The following is a 25,413-nucleotide window of genomic DNA, read 5'->3' on the forward strand; positions in this document are numbered from 1 at the left end:
AAGCCGCAAAATCTAAAGTGTTAAAAACCAGTATAGTGGGGGAGGGAGGTGGGAGGGGGGTTCATGTTTGGGAACGCATGTAAGAATTAAAGATTTTAAAATTTAAAAAATAAAAAACTAAAAAAAAAACAAAAACCAGTATAGTGGTGATCTCTGGAGAAAGAGCATGTGAGGGGCTTAGGTTCTGTTTCTTGATTTGGTTGGCCCAGTGCGGTGACTTTGTGATAAGCTATATTTAGATGCATTGGATACTTTACAGTATGTGTATTATACTTAATTTTAAAAGGTTGTAAATAAAAAAAAAAAAAAAACAAGGAAAAAAATGTGGTTGTCTCTGGTGATCTCAGAAGAGTAGAGGGTGTAACCAGGAGCTATGGGAGCTGACAAGGACAGGTGATGGAGATGTTGGAATGAGGAAGAATGGAGAAAAGAGGATACTGAATGGTTATACATGTGGATGTGGGCCCCAACCAGGATGGTGTCTCTGGTGGAGAGGAAGCTGGTGAGCCAGGGGCCAAAGTTTTCCATGAGTGAGAGGCAGTAATCTCACAGGAGGAGGTGCGAAGACAGGAGTACTAGCAGGAGAGATATATTAGGAAGGATAGAATTTAATGTCTAGATGCCTCTCTCAGAGCGCATCCTTCTACACTGAGACCACACTGTGTACCTACTCTCCTCAGCCACTTTCACAGTTGCTGTTACACCCCATAACAGTCAGAAACATAATTTTTTGTGGTACTGTTCAGTTCAGTTCAGTCACTCAGTCGTGTCCGACTCTTCGCGACCCCATGAATCGCAGCACGCCAGGCCTCCCTGTCCATCACCAACTCCCAGAGTTCACTCAGACTCGTGTGCATCGAGTCAGTGATGCCATCCAGCCATCTCATCCTGTCGACCCTTCTCCTCCTGCCCCCAATCCCTCCCAGCATCAGGGTCTTTTCCAATGAGTCAGCTCTTCCCATGAGGTGGCCACTATTGGGGAGCCCTAGACTCACAGCCAGGATGACCAGAGCCACAACTCAGGACGCAGGGCTTTGGCAGAGTCCTGTCCAGATGTGCTTCCAAGACCAGTGTCCACCGGGGCATCCAGGCCAAATCACAGTCCCTCTGTTGATCATCAGTTAAGAGTGAAATAGGGTTAAACCTATTGGGCAGAAGCCCTAAATGCAGTTTCACAATTTGATAAGGCAGTCAATACAGCTTTCTTCTTCTTCCCACACCCCTCCACCAACATATTCATCAAGACGTGTGAGAGAACTTCAAGAGTAGGAAACCCAGGATCACGAAGAGAGGCAGGCAACCACCACTCCACTGAGAGAGGCTGGGTAAAGACTCATTTCCCTGGCCTGGCTGGTACTGCCCAGCGGCATTAATTGAGAAGGCTGGATTCTCATGATGCCCTTGTCTTAGGTCAGCTCTTCCCAAGTGCGGTCCAGGGAGCTCCCAAGACACTTTCTGGAGGTTCTCGGGGCCAAATCTGCCTCCCAACAATGCCAAACCAGCACTATCTCCCCGGCCTAATGCTCAGAGGCTATGGGACTCAAGATGACACCGCCACTCAAGAGCCAGTGAACGTATGCGTGGTCTCCAGGGGTTTAAAGTATGTTTCAATTCCTAATACTCAAATGTCCCCTATAAGCAAACGTATATGGGGGTGTAAATTATAATTTTAAAGAGTGTAAGGAGGTCCTAAGTACGAGAGCCAGACTTGGAAAATTAAAAATACAGGCTGCCCAGTTAAATTTGAATTCAGATAAACAACGAACATTGCATAGGATACATTGGCGTTAGTAAGTTATTAGTTGCTTATCTGGAATTTAGATTCACTTAGGACACGACTGAGCGACTGAGCTGAACTGAGGCATTTTATAAGCCAATGGTAGGCCTAAAAGGCCGAAAAGCTCGTGAACCTTCCCGCTGCTGCTGCTGCTGCTGCTGCTGCTAAGTCGCTTCAGTCGTGTCCGACTCTGTGCGACCCCATAGACGGCAGCCCACCAGGCTCCCCCGTCCCTGGGATTCTCCAGGCAAGAACACTGGAGTGGGTTGCCATTTCCTTCTCCAATGCATGCAAGTGAAAAGTGAAAGTGAAGTCGCTCAGTCGTGTCTGACTAGTGGCGACCCCATGGACTGCAGCCTACCAGGCTCCTCTGTCCATGGGATTTTCTAGGCAAGAGTACTGGAGTGGGGTACCATTGCCTTCTCCGAACCTCCCCGCAGTCCCAGTAATTCCAGGGAAGGCACTTCCGGTCGGACGAGCGGCCAGTGTGCGGCCCCACCCATCACCGGAAGCCCCTAAGGCCGAGGCCAGGCTGTCCTCCCAGGCCCCGCCCCGCCCCGCCCATCACCGGAAGCCCCTAAGGCCGAGGCCAGGCTGTCCTCCCAGGCCCCGCCCCGCCCCGCCGATCACCGGAAGCCCCTAAGGCCGAGGCCAGGCTGTCCTCCCAGGCCCCGCCCCGCCCCGCCCATCACCGGAAGCCCCTAAGGCCGAGGCCAGGCTGTCCTCCCAGGCCCCGCCCCGCCCCGCCCCGCCTCCTGGCGCTTCGGGCCGCCGAGGCTGGAGCTGGCTGCGGAGCGGGCGGAACCGGCTTCCTGCCTCCAGGGGGCGGCGGCCGCGGCCCGGTCCCGGCTTGGGCAGCTCGGCGCCGCGCCCGCGCCTCTCTTCTGTCTGTGGGAGTGGCAGGCCGGCCCGCGGGCCGCCGAGGCCGGCGGTCGCCATTCCCGTGTCGCTGCGCCCGCGGGGGCCGCCCGAGCCGGCCACCATGCCGCTGGGCCTGAAGCCCACCTGCAGCGTCTGCAAGACCACGTCGTCCTCCATGTGGAAGAAGGGCCCGCAGGGGGAGATCCTCTGCCACCACTGCACAGGCCGGGGCGGCGCAGGCGGCGGGGGCTCCTGCCCGGGGGTGGCCGGCGGCACAGGGGGCGGCGGCGGCGGCGCAGGGGGTGGCTTCGGCGCCGCGACCTTCGCCAGCACCTCGGCCGCCCCTCCGCAGAGCAACGGGGGCGGGGGCGGCAAGCAGGTGAGCCCCTGCGGCCCCTCCCGCGGGCGGAGGCCGGCGCGGCGGGCGGCACCCTCCCGTCCGCGACGAGAAGGTCGTCGTTGGTTTGGCCCCTTATCAGCACCTTTTCTCATGAGAAGTTTAAAGTCTAGAGAAGCAGGAAGAGGAAAACCCCCTCAGAAATCCTTCCCCTGTGATACTTTGGGTAGCAACCGGACATCTCAGGGTACATACGTTTACACAGAGATGTCTACGGGGTCACGGCTACTGGACCTCTTTCCCTGTTAATAAAGTTTACTTTGTCATAATGTCATGTTATTAAGGTTATCAGGTCATTTTCAATAGTAACATGTGTTCCGTTGCAGGAGGTGGCATACCACACCCATTCTCTAGCTTAGGAGAGTTGAATTTTTAAGGACTTTTGTGTTATAAACGCAACCGATGAATGGGCTTACCCTGGCATAAACCGACTCCTCTTGCTGCCCGTTGCCCTTTTACAAGTAGTTCACACCTTTTTTGGAGTCTGGAGATGTTTGCCTGTGGCTCTCCGTTTTTAAATTAAGCCAGTTCGTTTGATTATTACCCAGCATGAAAAGAAAAGTTGCACTCTTACTTTATTTTTGAATGTTCGTTTAAAGTGCATACTCTGGGATCCTTGTAAGATGGTTGTATCAGGACAGCAACCTTTCTACACTTTTTATTTCTCTTTTTTTGTTCTTTGTTTATGTAACAGAGTAAGCAGGAAATTCACAGGAGGTCTGCTCGGCTCAGAAACACTAAATACAAATCTGCTCCAGCTGCTGAAAAGAAAGTTTCCACTAAAGGGAAAGGGAGAAGACATATTTTTAAATTAAAAAATGTAAGATGATTGTGGACAGTGTCTTGTACTGTAATTGTGGCATTGTGTGTAGTGTGACCAACCACCGCCTTCTGGCATTGTGTGTAGTGTGACCAACCACCGCCTTCATCTCTCACCATTGAACTTGGACTCTGCTCTTGGCAGCTCTTCTGTAGCCTTCTGGGGACTGATCCAGGCTTTCAGAAAGGGAAGGAGCTCTTTTAGGAGGCTTACTGTTATAAAGTTAACGATATCCTCTTTTCCTTGTTTTAGTTTTTTTTTCCCCCTGGGGAACATAAAACATGATTCTAAAAGAAACCTAAATCTTGAGCACATTTTATTGGGTTCTCTATGCAAAAGATGAGATGGAGTTACAGTTCTTGGTATGGGCATGGTATTTTTTTTCCCATAGAGCTCTAAGTAAATAATAACACTGGAATTCATTCAGTTCCGTATTTACTTGTTATATGGCCCCAGAAAAATGTTTCTTACTGATTTACAGTGATCAACTTGATGAATATGAATCAAAAGTTTTACTAAATGTTTATCTCTAAGAAAATAGATCATTGAAAGACTTGTGCTGGGATAACTGAAAGCTTATTTTTGGTTTTGTAAATACAAGGGACAGTGGTCAAACACACTGGGCAAAGCATTCGATACTGTTTTTTGGGTTTTTGTTTTTTAAACCTCAGTATGGTACTCTGCTTTCAGAACAGAAATGCTTCACTCACCAGTAGAGGCATTTTCTGAAGTTGGGTGTATTCATTTAAAAAACTCAGAGAGGCCTTGCATTATATTCTTGTGCAGATTGTGGATTCTTTCTCTTGAGAGTAAAGGGAAAGGGAAGTCACTCAGTCGGGTCCGACTCTTTGCGACCCCACGGACTGTAGCCTGCCAGGTTTCTCCGTCCATGGGATTCTCCAAGCAAGAATACTGGAGTGGGTTACCATTTCCTTCTCCAGGGGATCTTCCCAACTCAGGGATCGAACTAGGGTCTCCTGCATTGGAGGCAGACACTTTAACCTCTGAGCCACCAGGGAAGCCCCTTTCTTGAGAGTAGTTGCTTCTAATTTATTTAGGATTTTAATAAATTTGTTTTCTAAAATGGGATTATTGACTAGACAAAATATGTGAACACTTGATTATAGTTGTACACACTTAAACACCCTTTTCCTCTTATGTATGGTGGAATATGTTTTCTGAAAGTATTTTAATATCAATTTCTCTGGCAACCACTTTCTTCAGGGATATCAAGACATATTTGGGAAGGCGTAGTTACTGTGTTGTGGCGTAAGAGTGTGTATTACAGCTTAAGAAGGAATTTTGATGATTGAGTGGTGGCAAATTACTAGCAACTCCCAAGAAAGCGTCCTTTGGCCTTGGTTCAGAAAACTAGTTAGAAAACTAGTTCTGATTGTATTATCATAGCTATAGTTAAGTTGAGATGGAAAATGTCTTTGAGGAGACTTGTTTGTTATTTCCACCTCTGTTGTGCTCAGGCCATTAAAGCCACAGATACTTTTTTAAATTAGATTGTTATGTGCAATAAAGCTCTGAGAAGGGTTCTGTTAGCCACATTATCAGGAGCTTGTCCTTTGATTCTCAGCAATTTTTAAGCTAAAGGTAACAGAAATAACAGCAGAAATATTCAGACCATGCTTAAACGCAATGTTCAGAAGATTTTTTATTTAACACTGCAGTTCTTGTCACCAAACAACTTTAGTATTTCTCAGATTACAGAACTCATATGTGGCTGGAAAATTGCCTATACACACTACACATACATACACACTACACACACACACACACACACACACTATGAATGTGCTAATATTTTTTACTTCTGTTTTTTCATAGCCCATCAAAGCTCCTGAGTCCGTTTCCACCATAATCACTGCAGAATCAATCTTCTACAAGGTGAGCATCATAGTTATTGAAGGAAGATTTGAATGCGTTGTGTTTGTGTTGTTGTTTAGTCACTTATCCAACTCTTGTGACCCCATGGACTGTAACCTGCCACGCTCCTCTGCCCATGAGATTTCCGAGGCAAGAGTACTGGAGTGGTTTGCTATTTGCTCCTCTAGTGGGTCTTCCCACCCTGGGACTGAAGCTCCATCTCTGGCATTGCAAGTGGATTCTTTACCCCTGAGCCACCTGGAAGGCATAAGGCGGTACTAAAATATTGGGTTGGTCTAAAGGTCTTCGCTGCTCTGTATAAGGTGTGGTTGTGTTTTTTGTTCCTTTGTAAACTCTTTTTCCCCGTACGTGGTATTAAATAACATCCAGAGCTGAGTGGGGAGAGGAAGTTGCCTACTGAAATATTATGTGAGGATCTTAAGATCTTAGGTATTTTTAAATGTAGATGATGGGAATTGTTTTAAAAATACAGATGTGTGGTGTGGAGCCAGGGCAACGAGCCATCCTAGTCAACCTGAGAACACTGACGGCTAAGGAGGGAGAGGAGAGATTTGGACAAATAGGGGATGGAGCCTGACCCAGAGATGGGAGTGGGCACAGACATTCAAAAAGGCCTTCAAGAAGTGAGAGGAGAAAGGAAGTAGTGGGGATTGGCTGCTCCTGGAAGTCCATGGTGAGGAAGAGAGAGGCGAAGTTGTTTTCATAAAAGCACTGCTCTCTAAGACTGTACAGAGGTGGGCTCCTGAGCTGGTACAGGAGCCTCAGCTGCAGTGCTCCCTCATGTAGCTTTTAGCAAGTCACTTAACATTGTCCAGTGCAGTGGTTCTGGCGAAAAAAGTAGGGATTGTACTATTGTGATATAAAATTATTTTTATAAACAAATGTTTTCTCCAGCTGCAAGTCATCATGTGTATGTGAAATATTTTTATTCAAAAATGAAACAACTTCAGGGACTTCCCTGGTGGTTTATTGATTGAGAATCTGCCTTCCAGTGCAAGGGACTCGGGTTTGATCCCTGATCCGGGAAGTAAGATCCCATACGCCTAGGGGCAGCTAAGCCAGTGAGCCACAATTAGAGAGCCCATGTGCTGCAACTGCTGAGCCCACACACCACCGCAAGAAGCCCTTTGGCTGCAACAAGAGAGCCTGTGCACCACAGCTAGAGAAAGCCCACAGGCCCCAGTGAGGAGAGCACAGCAGCCAAGCCCCAGCGCCGCCGAAGACAGGGAAAGGAACAGCTGTAGAATCGGCATCAATCACAACCATGCAAATGCCGCCGCACCAGACCTTCTCGAAGGCCTTCTGTTGACCACTTGGAAAACTGTTGTTTTCCTATGAAGGAAGTTTCAGTTCACACCTGTAGTGTTGTTCTGTTATTTTAAATATAGACTTATCTTCTGTTTCTCCCAGGGAGTGTATTACCAAATTGGAGATGTTGTTTCTGTAATTGATGAACAAGATGGAAAACCCTACTATGCTCAGATCAGAGGTTTCATCCAGGACCAGTACTGTGAGAAGAGTGCGGCGCTGACGTGGCTCATTCCCACGCTCGCTAGCCCCAGGGACCAGTTCGACCCTGCGTCCTACATTGTGGGTGAGTTAGACAGGGACGGACAGGTTCTTGAACCAGTTTATTTCCCGTTATTATGTGAAAGTGTATTCATCTGCTCGGGCCGCCATGACAAAATACGATAAACTGAATGGGCTAAACAACAGAAGTTTCCTGCCTCACAGGATCACAGGATTCTGGAGGCTGCAAGTCCAGGGTCAAGGTGCTGTCAGCGTCGGTTTCTGGTGAGAGCTCTCTGCCTGGCTTGTGGACAGCCACTTTTTGGTTGTGTCCTCACATGAGCTTACCTCTGTGTGCGTGTACTCCTAGCATCTCTTCCTCTTCTTATAAGGTCACCAATTCTATTGGATGAGAGCTGCGTCCTTACAGCTTCACGTAACCTTAAATACCTCTCTAAATGCCCTCTCTCCAAATGTTACCACATTAGGGATTAGGACTTCAGCATATGAATTTGGAGGCGTACAATTCAGTCCATAACAAAGAAGCATAAGTACAAAAAAGATAATTTTACAGAAAATATGAAATCTTATAAAGCTAGGGTTTGAGGCTATCAATCATTTTGAGTTATGGGGCAGTATGCACCTACTAAAAAGCTGTGTGGATAAGATGTTTCTGGGTGACCCAGGGTTAAACTCTATTAAAAGAATTTATTGCTCAAGAACTAGATTATTTAGGTAACATACAAAAAGTTACTTAAAAATAATTTCTAGAGGAACTGTCATGTTTATGTTTCAGCATCTTACAAATTCTTAACATATGTTCCTCTACACATCACACACGTCATCCTGGACCATTTGTAACGTGTTATATTGTTGGTGGTGGTTGAAATGGCAGTCACTATACTCATTGATTTCAAGGCTCACCAAAGAATTGATTCTTGACATAGACTCACAAGAAGTTGTTGATAAATAGAATTTTGAAAGTGTTTAGAGTTTTAAAATTACCCCCAAACTTTTCAACCTTTCTACAATGAGCATACATTACTTTTTCATTCTAAGAAAAAACACAAAAGGTATTTTTCCGAGAGAATGGAAGGACAAATAAAGTATCACTGTTACTCTCACCTGTGTGTCAAGTTTTGACACATGGCCGAGCTGTTTTAGTCTTCTGCTTGTAAGTACATAGAAGAGTGAACTTACCTGTCCCATCAGATCGGATCGTCAGCAGAGGCAGTAATGTGCCCGAACCACCTCTCGGGCTTCTCTCTCATCTCCTCTTCCTAATGTTCTGAAGGAGACCACATATCATAAAGTTTCAGAGCCCAGACTCTGGAACTAGACTGTCTGGGTTCATAGGACAGCCACTTACTAGCTGTGTGATCTTGAGCATGTTCCCTCACCTCTCTTGCCTCTTTCCCTCATGTAAAATGGGAATAATCATGGTACCTAACTCAGAGGGTTGCTGTGAGGATTCAAAGCATTGATGTATCTGTCAAGTATTTAGATGAGTGTAGATATATAGTAGCGGAGAAGGCAGTGGCACCGCACTCCAGTACTCTTGCCTGGAAAATCCCATGGATGGAGGAGCCTGGTGAGCTACAGTCCATGGTGTTGCTGAGAGTCGGACATGACTGAGCGACTTCACTTTCACTTTTCACTTTCATGCATTGGAGAAGGAAATGGCAACCCACTCCAGTGTTCTTGCCTGGAGAATCCCAGGAGCCTGGTGGGCTGCTGTCTATGGGGTCACACAGAGTCGGACACGACTGAGGTGACTTAGCAGCAGCAGCAGCAGCAGACATATAGTAGACATTATATAAGGCTAAATATCACTTTTAGAATCCTTTCTATATTGAGTTATACTTTGAAAAGAATGCTATCTTCCTTAAGCAGTTAAAAGCAGAAAAAAATGATGGGAAGTAACTTCAAAATGATACATATTTCAAGGACTAATGTCAGGTTAGCACCAGACCAGTTTCTTGTAGTGTTGAGGAATTTTAATTTTTATGAAAATGATATATATCTTCAAAAATGTAAATGGTGGCTCCCTTCCAGGACCAGAGGAGGATCTTCCAAGGAAGATGGAATACTTGGAATTTGTCTGTCATGCACCTTCTGAATATTTCAAGTCACGTTCATCACCATTTCCCACAGTTCCCACCAGACCAGAGAAGGGCTATATATGGACTCATGTTGGACCCACTCCTGCAATAACTATAAAGGAAACAGTTGCCAACCATTTATAGTTTAAGAAGTAAACCTGGATTTCTAGTTCCCTTGTATCTGTACCACTGTAAGACATGCCACATGTTTCTTTAATGAAATTCTTGGATGGAAAAATGACTAAAGTAATCACTAGCTTGTTTATTACTAGTCACTTAGAAAATTAAGAGAGAGAGAAAAGAATTAAATATATTTTGAAATGAAGTATTACATACACATTAAGTGTGTATGTCCTCCCAGGCAAATACTGTCATTTCCAGGGAGACTGTTAGGAACAGGTAGTGTCTATTTTTCTCCTTAATTTATTTCTAGAAACTCATAAAATGGATTGTATTTTTCTATAAGAATAAATTAAGATATAAATTTGTAACCAAGGGCTAAATCAAGCAAAATATAGCTATGATCAACAATATCTCTCACAGTATCTCTTTAAAAAGCTTTATTATCTAGAAAATATATTAACAGACTGTTGACTGCTTTATTAAGGAAAGTGATTGGTAGATGATTTTTATTAGCCCAGGCATTTTAAAACTTTCATCTAATTCTTCTGTAGTAGGGAGAAATTCAGAATCATTTGGTTGATTTTAACAGAGCTGCTCTTCACTGCTCTGACCTACTTTCTCAGTCGGAACGAGGCTTCATCAAAATGTTAGGCTTATAGTGTGGACAGTCACCTTCAGTGAACACACAGGAAATATGCTGTGTAGACACCCCAGAGCAGTAGTTTCTTGACTGCGCCTAGGACTAACATTGGACAGCCATAAAAATGATTAACAGGTCATTAGATTGATATCTTTTAGGATTTGAAATAGCTCAACTGGAATCCCATCACCTCCACTAGCTTTGTTCGTAGTGATGCTTCCTAAGGCCCATTTGACTTCGCATTCCAGGATGTCTGGCTCTATGTGAGTGATCACACCATCATGATTATCTGAGTCGTGAAGATCTTTTTTTGTATAGCTCTTCTGTGTATTCTTGCCACATCTTCTTAATATCTTCTGCTTCTGTTTGACCCATACCATTTCTGTCCTTTATTATGCCCATCCTTGCATGAAAATTTCCCTTGGTATCTCTTAATTTTCTTGAAGAGATCTCTAGTCTTTCCCATTCTATTGTTTTCCTCTATTTCTTTGCATTGATCTCTGAGGAAGCCTTTCGTATCTCTCCTTGCTATTCTTTGGAACTCTGCATTCAAGTGGGTATATTCTGCATTCAAATGGGTTTATCTTTCCTTTTCTCTGCCTTTCGTTTCTCTTCTTTTCATAGCTGTTTGTAAGGCCTCCTCAGACAACCATTATGCCTTTTTGCAATTCTTTTTCTTGGGAATGGTCTTGATCCCTGTCTCCTGTACAGTGTCATGAACCTCTGTCCATAGTTCTTCAGGCACTCTATCAGATCTAATCCCTTGAATCTATTTGTCACTTTCTCTATATAGTTGTAAGGGATTTGATTTATGTCATACCTGAATGGTCTAGCGGTTTTCCCTACTTTCTTCAATTTAAGTCTGAATTTGGTATTAAGGAGTTCATGATCTGAGCCACAGTCAGCTCCTGGTCTTGTTTTTGCTGACTGTATAGAGCTGCTCCATCTTTGGCTGCAAAGAACATAATCAGTCTGATTTTTCACTGTTGACCATCTGGTGATGTCCATGTGTAGAGTCTTCTCTTGTGTTGTTGGAAGAGGGTGTTTGCTATGACCAGTGCGCTCTCTTGGCAAAACTCTGTTAGCCTTTGCCCTGCTGCATTCTGTACTTCAAGGCCAAAGTTGCCCCTTACTCCAGGTATATCTTGACTTCCTACTTTTATATTCCAGTCTCCTATAATGAAAAGGATGTCTTTTGGGTGTTAGTTCTAAAAGGTCTTGTAGGTCTTCATAGAACTATTCAACTTCAGCTTCTTCAGCATTATTGGTTGGGGCATAGATGTGAATTACCGTGATATGGAATTGTTTGCCTTGGAAATGAACAGAGATCATTCTGTTGTTTTTGAGATTCCATCCAAGTACTGCATTTTTGGACTCTTGTAGACTATGATGGCTACTCCATTTCTTCAAAGGGATTCTTGCCCACAGTAGTAGATATAATGGTCATCTGAGTTAAATTCACCATTTCCAGTCAATTTTAGTTCACTGACATTCATGTCAGTGTTCACTCTTGCCATCTCCTGTTTGACTACTTCCAATTTGCCTTGATTCATGGACCTAACATTCCAGGTTCCTGTGCAGTATTGCTCTTTGCAGCATCAGACCTTGCTTCTGTCACCAGTCACATCCACAGCTGGGTGGTGTTTTGCTTTGGCTCCATCTCTTCATTCTTTCTGGAGTTATTTCTCCACTGATCTCCAGTAGCATATTGGCCACCAACCAACCCAGGGAGTTCATATTTCAGTGTCCTATCTTTTTGCCTTTTCATACTGTTCGTGAGGTTTTCAAGGCAAGAATTGAAGTGGTTTGTCATTCCCTTCTCCAGTGGACCACGTTTTGCCAGAACCCTCCACCATTATCAGCAAATTTGGAAAACTCAGCAGTGGCCACAGGACTGGATAAGGTCAGTTTTCATTCCAGTCCCCAAAAAAGGAAACGCCAAAGAATGCTCAAACTACTGCACAATTACACTCATCACACACTAGCAAAGTAATGCTCAAAATTCTCCAAGCCTAGCTTCAACAGTACATTAACCATGAACTTCCAGATGTTCAAGCTGGATTTAGAAAAGGCAGAGGAACCAGAGATCAAATTGCCAACATCCACTGGATCATGGAAAAAGCAAGAGAGTTCCAGAAAAACATCTACTTCTGCTTTATTGACTATGCCAAAGCCTTTGACTGTGTGGGTCACAACAAACTGGAAAATTCTTCTAGAGATGGGAATACCAGACCACCTAACCTGCCTCTTGAGAAACCTATATGCAGGTCAGGAAGCAAGAGTTAGAACTGGACATGAAACAACATACTCGTTCCAAATAGGAAAAGGAGTACATCAAGGCTGTGTATTGTCACCCTGCTTATTTAACTTCTATGCAGAGTAAATCATGAGAAACGCTGGGCGGGAAGAATCACAAGCTGGAATCAAGATTGCCAGGAGAAATATTAATAACCTCAGATATGCAGATGACACCACCCTTGTTGTAGAAAGTGAAGAAGAACTAAAGAGCCTCTTGATGAAAGAGGAGAGTGAAAAAGTTGGCTTAAAGCTCAACATTCAGAAAACTAAGACCATGGCATCCGGTCCTATCACTTCATGGCAAATAAATGGGGAAGCAATAAAAACTGACAGATTTTATTTTGAGGGGGCTCCAAAATCACTGCAGATGGTGACTCAGCCATGAAACTAAAAGACACTTGCTCCTTGGAATAAAAGTTATGACCAACCTAGACAGCATATTAAAAAACAGAGACATTACTTTGCCAACAAAGGTCTGTCTAGTCAAGGCTAAAGTTTTTCCAGTAGTCATGTATGGATTTGAGAGTTGGACTGTAAAGAAAGCTGAGCACCGAACAATTGATGCTTTTGAACTGTGGTGTTGGAGAAGACTCTTGAGAGTCCCTTGGACTGCAAGGAGATCCAACCAGTCCATCCTAAAGATCAGTCCGGGGTGTTCATTGGAAGGATTGATGTTGAAGCTGGAACTCCAATACTTTGGCCACCTAATGTAAAGAACTGACTTATCTGAAAAGACCCTGATGCTGGGAAAAGATTGAAGGTGGGAGGAGAACGGGATGCCAGGATGAGATGGTTGGATGGCATCACCGACTCAATGGACATGAGTTTGAGTAAACTCCAGGAGTTGGTGATGGACAGGGAGCTCTGGTGTGCTGCGGTCCGTGCAGTCGCAAAGAGTTGGACACGTTGCAAAGAGTCAGACATGTTGCAGAGTCAGACATGACTGAGCAACTGAGCACTGATATTTAAAAAAAAGTCCACCCCAAAGTTAAAGCCATCTGCTGTGGATTCATCACAACAGACCTAAAACAGTGTTTGAGATTTAGAAGGTCAGGCACAGGAATTCTAGTCAGGATTCAGGGACTGATTTTACTTCAAGGGCAGGTCATCTGCTTTGGGGAGCAACAGCTTCAAAGTAGGGGGAAGTGGGCTTACGTGTACTTGCCTCCTCTCCTCTTCTGAGCTGACCATTATTTCCCAACCCCAGGAAAACTTACCAGAATCTAATTTAATTATAATGATTTTGAATTGTAGCAGTTTTAACTGTTACCATTTTTATACACCATTATGGTTTATTAGTTGGAAGAAAGTTATGATTTGTATATTGTAGATACATAGGTCTATGTTCTAGTTAATCTCTTCACAAAAGTTGTTGTAAAATTGATTGTAAATACCATTGTAAATAACTAAATGCTAGTATTCAGAGTTGTGGATTAAAATGTATTTTTCCCAATATATTTACTTTTAATTTACTTCATTCATTTGTTTCATGTAAATAAGGGTTTTCCACCCCACAGTGGTGTAAGTGGAAGACACTAGTGTAGTACTCGTGATTTGGAGTGAAGATTTGTCATCAATATGTAATAGATACTAGGATTCTCAAAAGAATGACCGATCAATGAAATGGATACAAAGTAAGGTATTTATTAAATGAAATATTTTGAAACCAGTGTATAAACTGATCATTTGTTTATAAATTGGTGGACACTTGTGTAGTATCTTTTAGAATTAAGATTGAGTTTTCATTTGCCTCCTTAGCAAACACCAGTGGCTCCTGTTGCGGTGTAGATCTGTGTCTAATCCTATAATGGAAGGTCTGTGCCGATGTGGCCCACAGACTGTGTTCCCAGCCTCGTCACCAAGGGGCTGAGAGACGAATGCAGGCTCCAGTTTGTCCTTGCTCTCCTTTCACGTTCATCTTCCCTCCAGACTGCCTGCCCTGGTGATTTTAGACCCCAGCCTGGACACAGAAGCAAAAGCCTTACACAGGCTGTTCAGCGGGCTCCAATCATGGTGTAAGGTAATATTTCTGTAACAGGTTCTTACCGTTCTACATGGCTCTGTAAATCCTGATACAGTTATGGAGACACTGAAGGATAAAGCAAAGAATTGCTGTTTTTCATTACAACTATTTAGAATTAACTTGGCCTTTTTAAAAAATAACTGTGTACATGTATTATTTTGGTAAATTTCTTTTAATTGAAAAGTAATGAAGGATGTCACAAAAATTCCTAACAATGTGTATATAGTTTAAAAACTCTTTTCTGTTCAAGAAGTGGGAATCATGAACCATTATTTCTCACTGAACATGACAGACTGGCTTGAAGTAATTACTCAATTACAGACAGCAGCTCCAATCAGCCTCAGCTTCTAGTGACATCATCACTATTTCACATTACTCTCACTCCTGTGTCCCAGCTGTTGTGGAAGGGAGCAAGTTTGACAAAAACACCTAATACCTTCAGTATTTCTCCCTGTGGGTAGGAAAGGTGCAAGTTAAAAAGACCATAACTTTAAAGAATGAAGGTGCTCTTAGGGAAATACACAGTTTGAAAAAACTCTCAATTCAGACATCTTCTCCAAAAAGATAGTAGAGAAAGAAAATACTGTTGACTGAGGGTTAAATTAGAATGCGCTGCCCCATCACAGGCATTTGGCTAAGGTCGCACAAACAAAGGTCGCACAAAGGCCCTTTTGTGCGGCCAAGCAGGGACAGTCATTGTGTACATGTTCTCCAGATAGTAAGCGGTCCTCTGGGAACTGGACAGCACCGTTTGTCACACGCAGCTCTTCCTGGTGATTGGGGTGACCGCCTGCCTCCGTGAGCTCACTGACTCTGAGGGGTGAAAGGGGCAAGCATGTCTGTATGACAGGAAGACTTGAGCAGTTTGGGGCACTGAAGTGTGGCTCCTACTCTCCACAGAAACTGGAGGATGGGGTGCCCTGTCCTGCCAGTTACATGTCAAAGGCTTGGCTCCCAGGGCCTTGAGAGAGACACTGCTAGGGCGCAAACCTGATTAAGGCTTATTTAGTTTCTTAAAAATACATTTCAAAGAGTATGAGAAAATACAAGTTTTCTAAGGTAAATACTCAGACCTAAAGGAAAATCTCTTGCCTTATTTTCAACAGAATTAAGTGTCTTATTTTAAATTCCTGTTTGTCTTAACAGTGCCCTAAATTTGGACGAGGGAGACATGGGCAGCTTCGTGACTCGGGCCTCACAGTGGGGCCGCATTTAGGACATGTTGGCGTCTGTCAGGGTTTCAATATGGCGGCCACACCAGGGCTGGGGAGAGGCCCAGGGCTGCAGCTCACCTTCCGCTCACCGGGACCCTCGGTCAGGGCATATCCTCTACCACCATACTTGGTGGTCCTCATGGTTGTGGCTTTATTAACAGGACTAAGAGGTTCTGAAATACAAAGGCCAACACCATCATCTCTTGCTGAAGGAAAATTCATTTTCTATCCATTCTCCTCCAGTACTTTTGTACCTAGCAGATTCACAAATATCATACTTGAATTATCCACGTTTTATATTTTAAGAATTATGCGGATTTTGAGTGTGTTTTTAGATTCTACTGCCCTCCCCTGAATTTATACCAGTGAATCAGGAGCACATTACAATCCCCTGTGGAGCTTTAACAACTAAAACAAACAAACAAACAAAAAAACAAAAAAGGAAACCCTGCTGGGAAGTTCTCGCAAGCAACCAAGTAAACCAGTGTCTGTGGGTGTGAGACTAGGACCCCATTAGGTTCCTAAGAATCTAGTAAAATTTAAGAAAATCCAAAAAAATGTTTACAGTTCCAGAGGCGACTCTGACGAGCAGCCAGAGATGAGAACCACTCCTCAGGCTAGTTCTCTCTGTATATAAAATGCAGGTGATAAAGACTTCAGTTTCTACACCTGCTTTGAGGTAACTGAGGAAGCTCATCAAAGGCCTGTTTATACCAGTTAGCCTTGTTAAAAAGTAATTAGTCCCCTGTCAGGGAACCCGACATACACTGAGCACTCTGGGCACTCTCGACTACTCCCCAGCTCAGGTGTGGCTCGTTTACCTGACCCCAGAGCTCGGACTTGCTCGCCTCCTACTGCAGCCCCCTGACCAATCAGGTGTTTCCACATAGCCTCTCAGCTGATGAAGCTCCTGCCAGGCATTGGGGAGGAGGCTGTGCTGCTGGGAGGTCCTGCACCTCCTGCATCTGTGGGTGGTTTTCCCTCGACCGAAGGACCCCAGAATCCTTACTAAATTGCTTGAGTTTTGTCACTCAACAGTTTTGGTGAGGACATGGGTCCTGACAACTCATTGGAAAAGACCCTGATGCTGGGAAAGATCGAGGGCAGGAGGAAAAGGGCGCATCAGAGGATGAGATGGCTCTGTGGCATCCATGATGCCAAGAACATGAACCTGGGCAAACTCCAGGGTATGGTGAGGGACAGGGAGGCCTGGCTTGCTTCAGTCCATGCGGTGGCAAAGAGTCAGACACAACCGGGCGACTGAACAGCAACAACGTGGGTCCTGAAGACGGCTGCTGGAGATGCCAGGGCGGTCCCAAACTGTGGCGAAGGGAGCCTGGAAGCCCTTGATTTCACTGCCTCTTTGCCACTCTCCAGGATACTCTTAGTTTGCCTTCTGAGCTCTTCAAGTTTGTCTGGGTCCTTCCTGGAGGACAATTGGAGCGTGAGAAACTCCAGGTCTCGGGGGCGACAGCACTGGGACTCTGCGGCCAACCTGCTATGCAAGGTAAGCACTTCGGGGAGGCCCTGCCAGGTCCTTGCCCCTAGCCTTGCTCTGTCATTTGTCCTTTCTGGGGCACCTGAGGGGGGACCTTGTGGGTCCCATCTGAGATGACCTTGTCTTTTTTTAAAGATAAACTTTCTGGGTAACAAAGGCAGAAGGGACGCTCAGCCTGGGTGCCCCACTGGGAAGAGCCGCCTGGCAAGACCTCCAGCCAGGTGGAGGTTTCTGCAGGTCCCGGGCGCAATGTCCTGGTGGGCCGGGAGGGTCTTGCTTCCCGAGGAGCTGCCCTGGAGAGGACGGCTCTGGGGTGGCCGCAGCCCAGCCTGAGGCTCAGCTGAGTGGGGCACTAGGTGGTGGATGACTCCTTCCTCTTTGGTTGAGCCTGTGAGCAGAGGCCACGCTCGGGTGGCCCCCCAGCCCCTTGGCTCCCTGTGCCTCTCCCCTCCTGCCCACAGGTGCCCACGGGTGCAGGCTTGCTGATGCACGCACACAAAGGCAGGGGGCTGTCCCCCTCCCCACCCCTCTCCTGCCCCTCTCCTCCCACAGACAGCACACTGGCCTCGCCATCAGCATTAGTGCCCACATCTCTGAAGGACGGGTGCAGACTGGCCTGTCTTGGGTTTACGCGTGCCATCGCTTGATGTGTTCTGGCTAGCTTTTGTTTTTTACTGTATATTTAGAGCAATAAAATCACACAGCAATTAAAAAAAAGACAGCCAGAAACACTAAGTCTGGTTGAACTGAGATCATTTCAACAAGGAATAATAATGGGAACCCGTCAACCTAAAGGAAGCAAGATGGCAACTGTGAGGAGACTCACGAAGCCTCAAGGTAAGTCCAAAGAGTAAACTGTTGTGGGACTTGCGGAAGTAAGTGGAGACAAGAAGTATCTGGTGGTTTCACCAGCTGGCACAATCTTGAGTAGATAGATTTCAAGACATTTAAAGCCATTACAGTGTCCACCACTGTAAAAGAAATCTTCTCAGAAAAAGACAGCAGATCTGTCACTAGTGGAGATCGCGAAGCCAGCACGGCAGAGCTGGCGGGCAGAGCTGGTGGGGCTCTGGCCACCTAAGACACCTGTGCTATGGTAAGCTGGTCACGAATGGGCTGGATTGACACCTGTCACGTGCCAGGCTCAATAAATTTTGCATGTAACTAACAAGGCGCATGTGAAACCACAGACCGAGCGACCCAAGTGTAGCTACAGAAGTGGAGTCCTCAGTCTCCGAGAACCGAGCTCACCACCTCCCGGCACACCTGCCCGCCTTGCGTCTAAGAACTGTGGCCCCAGAGGCTGTCAGTATATACCTAAATGGCAACATCTTACTGAGACAACCTAGAATCACAGTGGCTATTATGGGGAACCTCCCCATTGCCTAAGATATTTCATTTATGAAGGGCCATTGAAAGCAATGGTTCCCAAATAGAATGTGATACTTGTTTGCTTTAAAAAAATATTTTTAAACTGAGGTATAATTGACACACGTTTCAGGTGTACAACATCAATGATTCAGTATTTGTATACATCACAAAATGACCACCACGTAAGTCTAGCTAATATGCCACCATACATAGTTACAGACTTCTCTTGTGATGAAAAGTTTTAAGATTTAACAACTTGTCAGATGTACAATGCAGTGTTATTAAGTACAGCCCTCGTGCTGTGTGTACATCATATCCCCATGACTGACAGCTGGAAGTTTGTACCTTTCGGCTTTACGCGTTTCGCCCCCTCTCCACGCTCTGTCTCCACCTCTTGGAATTACCAACTCATTCTCTGTATATGAGGTCGTGTTTTTATTATTATTTTTTAGATTCTTCACATAAGTGAAACTGTATGGTTTTATTTCTCTGACTTATTTCACTTAGCATAGTGCCCTCCAGGTCCACCTGTCTTGCTGCAAATTATGAGATCTAAATCTCTTTAGTTACTTAAGTCTTTTTATGAGGCTGGTTAATACCGTGCACACGTACTGCCATTTCTTTATCCATTCACCCATCAATGGACACAGGTTGTTTCCACAACTCAGCTCTTGTAAAGAATGCTGCAGTGAACACGGCGGTGCTTGTGTATTTTTGAATTAGTGTTTCCTGTTTTCTCTGGACAAAGACCCAGATAATGGGAATGCTGGATCATACAGTCATTCTGTTTTTAACTTTCTCAGAAGCCTTTATACTGTTCTCTGTAGTGGCTGGATGCATTTACGTTTTCATCCACAGTGCACAAGGGTTCCATTTTCTCCACATCCTTGCCAACAGTTTTTATTTCTTGTACTTCTGATAACAGCCATTCTAACAGATGTGAGTGGTCATCTGATTGTGTCTGATTGGCATTGCCCTGATCTGTGATGTTGAACATCCTTCCATATACCTGTTGGCCATCTGTATGTCTTCTTTGCAAAAAAATGCCCAGGTCCTCTGCTCATTTTCTAGATTATTTCATTATTTTTGCTGTCGAGTTGAATGAGTTCTTAGTATATTTTGGATATTAATCCCTTATCAGAAATATTATTTGCAAATATTTTCTGACACTGGTAGTTTACCTTTTCATTTTGCTGATGTGGTTCAACATGTTTATTTTTGCTTTTGTTGCCTTTGCTTATGGTTTTAATTCCAAAAAATTGTCACTGAGACCTGTGTCAAAGAGATCACCCACTGTTTCTTCTAGGAGTTTTACACTTCCGGGTCTTGCATTCCAGTCTCTAATCCACTTCGAGGTAAACTGTGTGTGTGGTGTAAGATAATGTTCCAGTTCCATCTGTTGTGTGTGGCTGGCCAGGTTCCCCGGCGCCGTTTTTGAAGATACTGTCCTTTCCCTATTGCATGTTCTTGACTTTGTTGTAAATTGACCATAAATACGTGGGTTTGTTTCTGGGCGCTCTGTTAGGTTCCATTGATCTGTGTGTCTGTCTTTATGGCAGCACCATTACTGTTTTGATTACTATATTATAGTTTTAAATCCGAGAGTATGAGGCCTCCAGATAAGTTTAAGGTCCTTTGGTTCTTTGAAGTCTTCTGTGGCTTCTGTGTAAGTTACAGGGTTGCTTGTTCTACTTCTGTGAGAAATGCTGTTGGAATTTTGACAGGGATTGCGCTGAATGTGTAGACTGCTTTGGTGATAGTCTTCAGGCACTCGATCAGATCTGCCTCCTTGAATCTGTTTGTCACTTCCACTGTATAATCGTAAGGGATTTCATTTAGGTCATACCTGAATGACTAGTGGTTTTCCCTACTTGCTTCAATTTAGGTCTGAATTTTGCAATAAGGAACTCATGATCTGAGCCACAGATAGTTCCCCAGTCTTCTTTTGGCTGACTGCATAGAGCTTCTCTTCCGCTGCAAAGGACATAATCAGTCTGATTTCAGTATTAACCGTCTGGTGATGTTCGTGTGTACAGTTGTCTCTTGTGTTGGTGGAAGATGGTGTTTCCTATGACCAGTGCGTTTTCTTGGCAAACTTTTAACCTTTGCTGTTCTTCATTTTGTACCCCAAGGCCAAACTTGCCTGTTACTCCAGGTATCTCTTGACTTCCTACTTTTGCATTCCGGTCCCCTATAATGAAAAGGACATCTTTTTCGGTGTTAGTTCTAGAAGGTCTTGATAGAACTATTCAACTTCAGCTTCTTCCGCATTAGTGGTTGGGGCACGGACTTGAATTACTGTGATGTTGAATGGTTTGCCTTGGAACTGAACTGAGATCATTCTGTCGTTTTTGAGATTACATCCATGTACTGCATTTCGGACTCTCCTTGTTGATTATGATGGCTAATCCATTTCTTCTAAGGGATTCTTGCCCACAGTAGTAGATATAATGGTCGTTTGAATTAAATTCACCCATTCCAGTCCATTTTAGTTAGCTGATTCCTTAAATGTTGATGTTTGGTCTTGGCATCTCCTGTTTGACCTCTTCCAATTTGCCTTGATTCATGGAACTAAGATTCCAGGTTCCTATGCAATATTGTTTTTTAGAGCATCAGACTTGACTTTCACCATCACACATTCACAAGTGGGCATTGTTTCTGCTTTGGCTCAGCCTCTTCATTCCTTCTGAAGCTGTTTCTCTGCTCTTCCCAGTAGCATATTGGCTTATTGGCCACCTACCAACCTGGGGGGTTCATCTTTCAGTGTTGAATCTTTTTGATTCAGCTATATATATATATATATATATATATATATATATACATATACATACATACATACATATATCCATTATTTTACAGGTTATTTTCCCATATAGGTTATTATACAGTATTGAGTGGAGTTCTCTGTGCTATGGTATCTGCTATGCCGTAGATCCTTGCTTATTATATATTTTAGTGTATATGTGGAGAAGGCAATGGCACCCCACTCCAGTACTCTTGCCTGGCAAATCCCATGGACAGAGGAGCCTGGTGGGCTGCAGTCCATGGGGTCACTAGGAGTCGGACACGACTGAGCGACTTCAATTTCACTTTTCACTTTCATGCATTGGAGAAGGAAATGGTAACCCGCTCCAGTATTCTTGTCTGGAGGATCCCAGGGACGGGGGAGCCTGGTGGGCTGCCGTCTATGGGGTCGCACAGAGTCAGGCACGACTGAAGTGACTTAGCAGCAGCAGTAGTATATATGTTAGTCCTAAATTCCTAATTTATTCCTCCCCCCACCTTTCCCTCTTGGTAACCATTCGTTTTTTTGTTTTCTAAGTCTGTGAATCTCTTTTCATAAATAAGTTCATTTGCATCATATTTTTAGATTTCACATGTAAGTGATATCATATATTTATCTTTGACTTATTTTTCTTTCTATGATAATCTCTAGGTCCATCAGTTCAGTTCAGTTTCTCAGTCATGTCCAACTCTTTGCAACCCCATGGACTGCAGAATGCCAGGCTTCCCTTCATCACCAACACCTAGAGCTTACTCAAACTCATGTCCATTGAGTTGGTGATGCCATCCAACCATCTCATCCTCTGTCATCCCCTTCTCCTCCTGCCCTCAATCTTTCCCAGCATCAGGGTCTTTTGCAATGAGTCAGTTCTTCACATCAAGTGGCCAAAGTATTGGAGCTTCAGCTTCAACATCAGTCCCTCCAATGAACACCCAGGACTGATCTCCTTTAGGATGGACTGGTTGGATCTCCTTGCAGTCCAAGGGACTCTCAAGAGTCTTCTCCAACACCACAGTTCAAAAGCATCAATTCTTCAGCACTCAGCTTTCTTTATAGTCCAAATCTCACATCCATACATGACCACTGGAAAAACCATAGCCTTGACTAGATGAACCTCTGTTTGCAAAGAAATGTCTCTGCTTTTTAGTATGCTGTCTAGGTTGGTCATAACTCTTCTTCCAACATGTTGCTAGAAATGATGTTGTTTCATTTTTTTTTTTTTTATAGCCGAGTGATCTTTCTCTGTATGTATATATCACGCCTTCTTTATCCATTGCTCTGTTGATAGGCATTGAGGTTGCTTCCTTTCTTCTGTTGTAAACAGTGCTGCAGTGAACATTGAGGGACATGTGTCTTTTCAAAGAATGGCTTTCTCCGGATATAGCCCGGGCGTGGGATGGCTAGATCATATGGTAGTTCTGTGTTTAGTGTTTTAAGGAACTTCCATGTTGTTCTCTGCAGTGGCTGTTCCAGTTTATTCCCACTAACAGTGTAAAAGGGTTCTCATTTCATTTCGAGTTTATTTTTGCATATGCTGTTAGAGACTGTTCTCATTTCATTCTATCACACATGGCTGCCCCATTTTCCAACACCACTTATTGAAGACACCGTCTCTTGTCTGTTGTATATTCTTGCCTCCCTCCTCATAGAGCAGGTGACCATAAGTATGTGGGTTTATCTCTGGGCTTCCTATTCTTTTTCCATTGATCTATATTTTTGTTTTTATGCCAAATTCTGGCACAAAAACAGGAGTTTGATCCCACAGTTTACTGGATTATTCGTTGAGTTCACAGCCATTTTAGATTTCTTATGAAAAAGTTAGGTATTTGTCAGGAAGCATTTAACAGGAGGCTTCGTGTGTGCTGTTTTGGATCTGTCATGAATCCTCTGTTCCTTATTAATTCCTGAATATTCAGGAATTAAGAGGGGTGGCAAACAGCTCCCAGGGCTGAGGAATGCATGCATTTCCTTCATTACTTTTTTCATATGGTTATAAGTAACTATTTATGACCCTCTTCCTTTTTATGAACCACTGGGGTCCAGCCCCCGCAGGATCCAGGGAAACCCGAAGGAGAAACGGCGTCGGCGATTGTGATTGATTTAGAGAGAGAGAGATAGTTAAGAACGTTGTAGATAAGAAAATAGAGGAGAGAAGAAAAGAGGCTGGTGTTCCTTGGTTTATACAGAAAATCAATAAAGTCTCAAGACAAGAGACTTGCACCGCCTACGTGAGGCCACAGGTGCCCTCCCAGTCTCCCAAGGGAGTGAAGGCGCCTTCCCGTTCAGGTCTTAGAAACCCAGGCAAATAAGTAGACACGACGGATCTCTGTACTGCAGACGGGAACCAGCCTGAAAGAGAGAGTAAAAGGAGGAAAACGATTGACATGAGGAGACCAAGCTGCTTTGATGAGCGAGATCCATAGCTTTGTTTTTAAACAGTACTTATATACCTTTTTTGTACATAGAGGGAAATGAAAGATGCAAGGTCATACCGAGTCAGCCCAACATTCCAGCAGTATTGCCCTTATGGAAACCACGATTTTTCTGCATACCTTTTCCACAAAAGATGTGTACAGTATCTTCTGGCCTTGGAGGCCTGTGAACATTTTATGACCCTCTTTTGATAAAGGCTGCTCAACCAGACAACTTATTTTCCCTCAAAGTGTTTTTTCTTTATATTTCTAATCTATGTCAGCCTCAGAAAATGCCAAACAGAGTTACGTTTTTCACAGAGCAAAGGTTCAGTGAGTTACAAGAAAGAACCAATTAGCTCAAAAGTCTGATATGGTTAAATTCAAGGCTACACTTGTTTTTCTTGCATTCTCACTATGTTAACTAATGCACTCCCAGGTGCACAGTGGATAAGAGATATGGGAACTTAGCAACAAGCATTGGCCCAATAATGAAATCCTACACCAGCACCAGCACTACTCTAATAACTTTCAACTCTTTCAAAGACTCTGTGTTTTAGGCTTTCCATGCTTCTCACAGTTGGGAGGCTGTAAATAACTGTATGCATAGCTACAAGAGTCTGGATAACCTGCCAAGCAAGCTAGAATGCTAATAGAGGGGGTTTGATTTGAAATATTCCTCTCATGTCCAGGAGACTTATTAGCTATAGCCCTAAGTTGATTTTCCCCAGAGAAAGGTGGTCGGGGTTAGCCCCCTGTTAATGTCAGAGGAGTTGGTGAAAGTCATGAAACAGTAAAACAGACAGATTCTGGTTTTGGGGTAGATGCTTGAGAAAGCCTAGGGAGCCCCTTGAGTTCTGAAGCCTTGCTTAACAGTTCTCTTCCACATGACCTTGTCATGGGTGAGATCTCCCGTGGTGGCCTCCGGCAATGAACCATACTGTAAAAGTGACTATTTACAACCCTCTCTCTCTGATATGGATTGCCTATGTTTCCTTGATAATTTGTATGTCTGGACTTTTGATCTTTATCTTTGCTGAAAAAAGCTACCTTGTAAGACAATATATATACCCACACTATGTTGAATAAAACGCCCTTGTTCCATCAGAGCTTAGGTCCCCATGTCTTTCTTTCTCTCCCTCTCTCTGGCTAATTCTCTGGAGCGTAGAAACCCATCGTGCTCACTCTCCTGCCTGGGTTTCTAAGACCCTCTCGAGAAGGCGCACTGTGCTTTCGCCTCGAGTGGGCAGCCGGTGCCTTCGTGAGTGATGCACGCCCTTTATCAAGGGCTTTATTGGTTTTCTGCATAAACCGAAGAATATCAGCCTCTTTCTCTTTTACTTTCATATTGTTGACTCCGGACCACCAGGTTCCAGTCCATTAAAGGAACTCAACAGGTATTGATTGGAGAAGAGTTGAATCCTGGTAGTTAGGATGTAGACACATGGAAGAAACTGGAGTGCCTTTTATCTCCAGCCTTTTGAAATCTTCCTTGATAGTGACCCAGCTGGTGTCTCTTGCTTGAATACCCAAATCACCTCCATCTGCGTGGGATCAGCCTTGTAAAAGGAAGCTCCTTCTATTGTCCCGTCCCTACACGCCCCAGGGAGACAATAACAAGTCAGTGTAAAAGGAGAAGGCTTAGCCAAGAACGACGTATTTTTCTTTCTTATGCAAAATCTAAAGAA

The 25,413-nt window shown here is 44.2% G+C and overlaps 2 protein-coding genes across 9 annotated transcripts in view; one reads left to right on the top strand and one right to left on the bottom strand.

The window, feature by feature from the left end:
- TMBIM7P (transmembrane BAX inhibitor motif containing 7) overlaps nucleotides 1-2,268 on the bottom strand; it is a 29,565-nt gene extending 27,297 nt beyond the window's left edge. For 2 of the 5 annotated variants that reach the window (XM_012176316.4, XM_012176317.4), the window contains exon 1: nucleotides 2,139-2,268. In XM_012176316.4, coding sequence (XP_012031706.1) covers nucleotides 2,139-2,155 — 17 coding nt within the window. In that variant the 5' untranslated portion in view covers nucleotides 2,156-2,268. Of the gene's footprint in view, nucleotides 1-995; nucleotides 1,108-1,780 lie in introns of all 5 variants that reach the window. The other 3 variants (XM_060414455.1, XM_042249138.2, XM_042249139.1) reach the window with 3 other exon arrangements.
- Nucleotides 2,269-2,678: 410 nt separating this feature from the next.
- Nucleotides 2,679-25,413, top strand: part of GATAD1 (GATA zinc finger domain containing 1) — a 47,469-nt gene continuing 24,734 nt past the window's right edge. Inside the window, exons 1-5 of one of the 4 annotated variants that reach the window (XM_042249146.2) lie at nucleotides 2,679-3,017; nucleotides 3,730-3,855; nucleotides 5,692-5,751; nucleotides 7,162-7,345; nucleotides 14,182-14,658. In XM_042249146.2, coding sequence (XP_042105080.1) covers nucleotides 2,760-3,017; nucleotides 3,730-3,855; nucleotides 5,692-5,751; nucleotides 7,162-7,345; nucleotides 14,182-14,231 — 678 coding nt within the window. In that variant the 5' untranslated portion in view covers nucleotides 2,679-2,759 and the 3' untranslated portion in view covers nucleotides 14,232-14,658. Of the gene's footprint in view, nucleotides 3,018-3,729; nucleotides 3,856-5,691; nucleotides 5,752-7,161; nucleotides 7,346-9,315; nucleotides 14,090-14,181; nucleotides 14,659-25,413 lie in introns of those variants that run through there. The other 3 variants (XM_027968441.3, XM_042249144.1, XM_042249145.1) reach the window with 3 other exon arrangements.

Source organism: Ovis aries, chromosome 4 (assembly GCF_016772045.2).
Source record: "Ovis aries strain OAR_USU_Benz2616 breed Rambouillet chromosome 4, ARS-UI_Ramb_v3.0, whole genome shotgun sequence".
Lineage (NCBI taxonomy): Eukaryota > Metazoa > Chordata > Mammalia > Artiodactyla > Bovidae > Ovis > Ovis aries.